Consider the following 8218-nt stretch of genomic DNA (forward strand, 5'->3'; position numbering starts at 1 on the left):
TTATAGATATGACTATTTGTTCGAATGATATTGTCGCACAAGTTCATATTCGCTGTTAATACAAATTCTTCGGTTATTGGATATTATAATTCTTTCATAAAATATTTGCCTTTAGATTAGATAAAATTCATAAGGATCTGCAGTATTTGTATTATTTATTAAACATTCAAATATCTTTTTAAAGTATGATATTAAAATTAATATTTTGGTTTCGAATTTCCTAATTATTTCATAAAAATACGACCAAGAGTCCGAAGTATATTAACTAGTAAAGAAGATTACAACAATAAAAATTGGGATCTTTCTTAAACTCTCCGCCTACAAGTCTAGGAACACAAACGGTATGTAATATAAGGCTTTTGTTTGTTTTTTTGTTCCATTTCAACATATTGAGGCTAACAGTTTAAACAAAAGGACCTTTGGTCTAAAAGGAACAGAACGGTAGGTATACAGTTATATCATTTGTCTTACACATTAAAACGAGATACTAGTCCGAAATTGTCCGAAAGGAATTGAACTGCGAGTACAAGTTGACACTTAACTTTCGAAATAGTTTTATTTATATTGCGCTTCTGTTTTTCGTTTACGCCTCAAAATATTAGCGAATAAGTACTATAAACATACTGTAAATACTATGTAAAAGGCTTTTGAAAAAGGAATAAACACGTACGAGTCACGTTTAGTTACAGAATGTACCAACAAATTAGATATATACATTGTTTAAGCACAGTCAACTATTCAACTGATTAATTTGGAAACAGAGGGAGATTTGAGCATATTATACAAAGTCCCCGAAGAGGACTTGATATACATATTATTATTATTTGATAGTTGATTATGAATTTTGCCTTTTTAAATACATTAATTATAGTTTTTGCATTTGTTGATAATAACTCAAATTCTGCATTTGCTGACACTAGCTTTTGCATTTCTCTGTTGATAATAGCTTTTGTATTTCAGTATTGATAATAGCTCTTGCATATTTTTTTTGTAATAGCTTAGTTATTGATTTCACTTATTGTTATTGACCTACATGGTTTATATTATTATGGTTAATAATTACAGATTTAAAAGCGAGCTATGAGAATAGCTTTGGTTTTGGTTTCTCTCCTTGGCGCTTGTCTTGGACAAGGTAAGCTAACATTTAGAGAAAATATACAGAAGTTTTAGTAAAAATATTTTTTTTCTCAATTGCATTGTTCTCTAAATATATATAATGATGTGTCATGCTTAATACTTTTAACACTTATTCAAATGCAACATCGTTTCTAATGTTCATTTTGATTGGACAATGATTGATGCTATAAAAATGTACAGACGAGTGCCTGTGCTCCTATGGCATCATTTGTCCCTTTGGTATTTTTCCTCCCTCTTTTGGTGATTTGATGGTCGCAAATAACCGTTTACAGGCTGCGCTAACGCGTCGCCTATAAACTTATAAGCTGAAGGACACCTCCAGGTGCGGGAATTTCTCGTTACATTGAAGACCTGTTGGTGACCTTCCGCTGTTGTTTTTTCTATGTTCGGGTTGTTGTCTCTTTGATACATTCCCCATTTCCATTCTCAATTTTATTAATTCGCGAACAATTACAATAGTTATCTCCTACATTGTAAATAACACCATTAATTATTTTTTCTTTTTTTTTAGGTCGGGATAATCAAGGAACAGAATTCTTGTTTGGTTTTATGGATAATTTAATATTTGGTGGTAAGTAAATTGCACTACTTTCAATGAATAACACTATAATAATATATGATATAGACTAGTAAGTGAATATCGTTTAAAGAAAACAAATTACGACAATTACATTATTTACGTATACGTATGATCTGGTTAAAATAAACAGATATAATAAAAATTGATGCAGTTTCTAAATATTCCTTGTCACTTTTCACTTTTTACCAAATGACATTGTATTTCAAATAGATCCTTTTATCTTTTAAAAGGTACAAACGGAAATGACCTCGAGTTGTTTGTAACAACATCTTCAAACACACCTGTAGATGTAACCATTACCGCACCTCTATACTCACCCGGAACAACTCTTGGATCAACCACTGTCAGCAGAGGAAATATAGAAAAAATAAGTCTATCTTATAATCTGAGAGGGACTGGCGTTGAACTAAGCAACAAAGGAATTTTGATTGAGGCTACAGAAGAAATAACAGTGTTTGGAGTTAACAAGGAAACGTTCTCTACCGATGGCTTCGTTGCTTTTCCCACTGATACACTTGGGACAGAATACATACTGATCACGTGGGGTTCTGATGGACAGTTTATGATCACTGGTGTAACAGATGGAACAACTGTAACTATTACACTTCCGACATTTGTTTCCACAACCTTATCAGTTAATTACAATGGGAACACATATTCCAACGGCGATTCGTTCACAGTTGTCCTTGATCGGTACCAGACATTTCACTGCTACCAAAGCAACGGTGACTTCACTGGAACAAGGATCGTATCGACAAATCCTGTAACAGTTTTTAGTGGTGCCAAAAAGGTAGGAGTCACTGATACCATGACAGGTAGCAGCTCTGACCATCTTGTAGAACAGATGATGGCAGTGGATACCTGGGGCAAAGACTTTGTCACCATAAGTACACCAGATAGAAATGTAGGTGATTACTTCAGAATAGTAGCAAGTGAAGATTCTACCACTGTTTCATTGGGCGGTACAACACATGGAACCATAAATGCACACGAATACATTGAACTGAACGTTGACACAGGGGATTATAAAACAATCACATCTGACAAAGCAGTCATGGTCGTTATGTTTGGAAAAACAGTTAGTACCCAGGCTGGAGATGCACCTAATGGCGGTGATCCACAGATGACAGTTGTACCACCTCTTCCCCAATTTCCCTCAGACTATACCTTTAGCACTGTAGAAACTCCTACTGGCGATTTCACAAATTATGCATTGGTTGTTATAGATACATCTAAAACGTCCGATTTGATGGTAGATAATGTTGCAGCCAGTACAAGTTGGGTTTCTATTTCCGGATCTGCAAATTTGGCCGCTGCAACGTTCGAAATCACACCCGGTTCTCACTCAATCTTCAACAACGATCCTGCTGCGACATTTATGTCCATAGCATTTGGCAATGCTCAGACTAACTCATATGCTTACGCATGTGGATTCAGACTTGCAACTATAAATGGGGTGAGTCTTTATTAAAAATCAAATTTGGGACGTTGTTTTAATGTCTGTTTAATTATTGTTTGGTTTCAGTTTAATTAAATCTTCATGCAATTTACATTTCAGAATATTTCAGTTTGTATTCTGTTGAAAACATCTTCGTTTCCGAACTACGTGTAGCTACAATGTATGTCATACTCATTTGTAATAAGGATCCAAATGGGAAGCATCTTTTTTGTTTGCTGCTAACCTGATATATAATGTGTTCTGGAGCTTAGTGTGTTTGTCTCTTCGAGATTATATTCATTAAAAAGTTATTATTCTATAATTCAGCCATGTAGCACCACATCAACAGTGGCTGGTGACATAGTGGATAACGATTGTGATGGATGGATTGACGAGGAAACTGACAACGGCATAGGTAAGTCATCTATTCAGAGGAAACTGACAAAGGAATAGGTAAGTTATCTATTCATAGGAAACTGACAACGGAAGAGGTAAGTCATCTATTCAGATTGATTGATTGATTGTTGGTTGCTTTACGCCGCATTAGCACAAAAAGGCTATATCGCGGCGAGAGCTAATTCGAATATTTTTACAATTTAAAGCATATTTTTAAAATAAGACAAAAGGTCCTTCAATACACTAAAATTCTTGACTAAAGCAAATTGATTATATACAAATAAAAATCAACAGTAAAATAACGTGATGAAAATTAAAATCGATTTGAATATAATTATTCATCTATTCAGAGGAAACTGACAACGGCATAGGTAAGTCATCTATTCAGAGGAAACTGACAAAGGAATAGGTAAGTTATCTATTCAAAGGAAACTGACAACGGAAGAGGTAAGTCATCTATTCAGAGGAAACTGACAACGGCATAGGTAAGTCGTCTATTCAGAGGAAACTGACAACGGCATAGGTAAGTAATCTTTTCAGAGGAAACTGACAAAGGCATAGGTAAGTCATCTATTCAGAGGAAACTTACAACGGCATAGGTAAGTTATCTCTTCAGAGGAAACTGACAACGGCATAGGTAAGTCATCTATTTAGTAGAAACTGACAACGGTATAGGTATAGTCATTTTTTCAGAGGAAACTGACAACGGCATAGGTAAGTCATATATCTATTCTGAGGAAACTAATAACGGCATATGTACGTCATGTATCTATCTAGAGGAAACTAAGAACGACATAGTATCATAATGTCTTGTATCTATTCAGACGAAACTAACAACGACATAGGTAAGTCATATATGTATTTAGGGGATACTAACAACGACATAGGTAAGTCATATATGTATTTAGGGGATACTAACAACGACATAGGTAAGTCATATATCTATTCAGAAAATAATAATAACGACAAAGATATGTCTTATATATATCCAGAGAAAACTGATAACGGCATAGCTAAGTTATATATTATCTATATAGAAAATTATGGTCGTGGACATATGTATTTATTTAGATTTTGAATAATATATCACTTCCGTTTTATAATTTTAATTATAGATGATGATGGTGATGGATTGATAGATGAAGATTTAGCAACTGCTCCACGAGGTATGTTTTATTTGAATGATCGATTACTTATTGCTTCATGTCTAGTTGCAAATATTTCATGCATGTTCAGGACGAAAGTCTGATTTAAATTTAGACAAATTATCATATTAAAAGTGTATCATAAAAAACAGCTAATTTTTACAGGTTTTTTTTGTAGTCATGTATGTTGCGCAATTAACGGCCCATTTTTCAAGTAATCCCCATCATATTCTTTATGTGTCTGTCCCAAATCAGTAGCATATAATTCAGTGGTTGTCTTATTCAATACGCTTTAAATGGATGTTTTTTTTTGTATTTTATTCAAGTTAATGGAGACTGGGCAGATTGGAGTACTTGGGGTGCATGCTCATTGACATGTGATTCTGGTTCCGGCAGCCAATCTCGATCAAGAACATGCACGAATCCGGCACCAGCTAATAATGGGTTAGATTGTTCTGGTGACTCGACAGAGACGCAGTCATGTACTTCAGCAGTACCGTGTCCAAGTAAGTATTCTATACTTTATTGGAATGGAATTCTGTCGATATTAAATAACCAAAGTTAAACATACTCTAGATTTGAAACTGAAAATCCTAAATATTAAAATTTGTCATGTTACATTTTAGACTGTAACATAAATTAAACGAACATACATACGTAATTGATCATAAAGCTTTCTTCGAATTGCTTTTTTGAGATTGTATATTTCCATTATTATCATGATTACAGTTGATGGAAACTGGGGATCGTGGACTGGATGGTCTGACTGTATGGTGTCATGTGGAACTGGTGAAATCAACAGAACACGTGAGTGTGACAATCCAGCTGCTCAATATGGCGGGGCAAACTGTACTGGAACTGCTGTGGAAACTGACAGCTGCTGGAATGGAACTTGTTATCCGTCAGTTATTGGAAATATTGACAGGGTAGGTTATAATCAAGACAAAAAAAAACTTATATTAGAAAATTGTATCAAAAGAGAACAGAGAGAAAACATTATAAAATAAGTATTTAAGTATAGTTCTTCCTAAGGACCATGCAGTCGTACAACAAAGGGTGGTAAAGTAAAAATTTCCAAAGTTATTTATTTTTGGGAATTGACTTCCTTTATTATTTTTAGAAATACAAAAAAAAAATCTTAAAAATGAGGTTTGTGAAATTTTTTGGTCTAAATTTCCCTTTATTGTCCATTTCAGAGTACTATACATGCATAGTAATGTGACCCACTTTGTTCATTTCCAAATTTTTTTTGCAACTGTTAAGAAGAAAGTTATAATCTTTATATATAAGAAAAACAATACTTTTTTAAGTTTAAACAAAAAAAAGTTATGATAATGATCGTGAAATATGAAATATAAGACCTCAGAATATTGAATTAATCATCATCATTGATACACTTCTTTTAAAAAATACACTGTGTTTTATTGTACCCTTTTTTATATATCCACCAAGGCATATTACTTACTGTCTAATTATTACATCATTTTAATGGTATTTTGAACCTCAAAAGTGTGTTAACATTGAGTCTTGTTGCTATGGCAACGCATGGGACAAAACAAAAACCACTTTGCAGAAAAAAGTTTTTTGTATCATATACTACAATATGACAATTGTTTGGAGTGCTTTTGAAACAACCCATTTACCACCTTCTGCATGGTCCTTACGAAGAACTGTACTTAATTCTGAATATAACATTTGTATGCTACCACCGTTAAATGACGAGTTTTGTCAAACATATCAAGTACTTTATTTGAATGTTTCCTATATGCATTGATGTGAAGATGTAATGGGAACTACGCGCTATCATAAATGCTACAGTTTGAAATAGGAAGTAAAATCAAAATTTTTGAATGCTCTTTGTGGTTGTGACCCAATCAAAAGTGGGGATTTTCCGGCATGAAGCATTTATGTAATGTTATTATATTGTCATATATAACTATTTTATTGTAGAATTGTTCTTGGACATGGTTTGGATGTAAAGATGGTGCCATTACATGTATAGATTTCTCTTTCCGGTGTGATGGTTCCGAAGACTGCGATGATGGCAGTGATGAGTCAGCAGAAATTGCAGGATGTCCAACAGAGTGTAACGGAGCAGGTATGGGTATAAGATACATGTAGTATAATTTCTCTAGAAAATACAACTTGTGTTGCTATATATATATATGATAAAAAATCTTGTTTTTTAATGAATAATGACACGTGCTACAATCCTACCCATTTATTTATTTTTTATCAAACTAGCGAAACATATTTATATTGTATCACATAAATATATATATAAAGAAAATGAAAAAGGAGACTACAAAATTATCGATTTCCATTATCACGTAAGATATTCTTGGTTAAAATACATAATTTTATAATATTTAAATAAATAAAAGGTTGACGCAAGGTTATACGCGTATTCCAACAGACATCATAACAACAACAAAGCATATTGTATTCCTGTCATTTGCCATCATTACACCCTAACACACACACACACACACACAACACACACAAACGAATAAAATTATGAAGATATGACTTAGAACAATTACTGTTAATTTTTTTTTTCAGGTTCATTGAAGCTGTCAACCGTGTTAGCAGGTACACTGTTAATGTTACTGATAACGCTTAGTTTCAACAGCAGAATATAAAAAAGACAACGGCTACACATAACAGCCAAAGATGGTTGAATTGAGGATGTTAATGAATTTCAGTAGTTACTTATGTATTGTAAATATATTGTTGTGTATCCAATTGAGATGTTTTGATTTTTTTTTTTAACTTATCGTCGTTTTTATAATGAATAAAGTTCATCTTTCTTTTAATGTTTTATTTAGAAATCTATTAATCCAATAAAAAATAGTTTACTGTATATTAAACTAGTCCTTTGGTCCCTGGTGAATAGTTGAATCATTGCAAACCATACTACCTCACTCTTTCTAAAGCAGGTGGTTAATAGTGAAGGGAGAGTCTATCCTGCAGTTGGATATATATAGATTCTACAACTGCAACTAGTGAATTACGAAATTCCTCCACTCGAGACAGTTAAATTTTGATATTTAAAGCGCGAGGCTTGCCGAGCTTTTAAAATAATTTAAATTTACTGTTGAGAGTTGAGAAATATCGTAATACACGAGTTACAGTGGTGGAATCTGTTTCTCTAATGATTCCTTCCTTTGCAATGATTTGAGGAAAATTGTCTACTTTAAATGTGACGTCTTCAGGCACGGTTGCTTTTTTCATGACGTCACAATAAGAAATTTTAGAAGAAAGCAAGAAAAATTAACGTCACAATTAAATTTCAAACAATCATTGACGACTGAGAACAGATTTTTCACTAGTGAGGAGAAATATGATTTTCACACCGGTCAGAAAATGAAACTAGCACAAAAATTAGAGAAAGTTCGTCCCACGTTCGTTTATCCTTGTCTCACACATATATAAAAATAAACGCGCTTGGCTTGTACCGCCAAATATAATTTTGTGAAACTTTCATAGAATCTTATCACTTTGTGCACCTTCAATCAGGAA

General features: G+C 33.2%; 1 protein-coding gene across 2 annotated transcripts; it reads left to right on the top strand.

Annotated features, from left to right (window-relative positions):
* The first annotated feature begins 241 nt into the window (after nt 1-241).
* On the top strand, nt 242-7461 carry LOC134713694 (IgGFc-binding protein-like). Of its 2 annotated transcripts, none has more exons than XM_063574985.1 (10): nt 242-341; nt 1066-1132; nt 1649-1708; nt 1948-3173; nt 3483-3570; nt 4667-4717; nt 5023-5202; nt 5426-5622; nt 6647-6794; nt 7259-7461. In XM_063574985.1, exons 2-10 carry the CDS (start codon nt 1081-1083, stop codon nt 7336-7338), a joined length of 2082 nt encoding a protein of 693 aa, XP_063431055.1. In that variant the 5' UTR covers nt 242-341; nt 1066-1080; the 3' UTR covers nt 7339-7461. The 2 variants fall into 2 exon arrangements, with proteins under 2 accessions (XP_063431055.1, XP_063431054.1); XM_063574984.1 differs by having other exon boundaries at nt 319-441.
* The last annotated feature ends 757 nt before the right edge of the window (nt 7462-8218 follow it).

This window comes from Mytilus trossulus, chromosome 4 (assembly GCF_036588685.1).
Source record: "Mytilus trossulus isolate FHL-02 chromosome 4, PNRI_Mtr1.1.1.hap1, whole genome shotgun sequence".
NCBI classification, from domain to species: Eukaryota; Metazoa; Mollusca; class Bivalvia; order Mytilida; family Mytilidae; genus Mytilus; species Mytilus trossulus.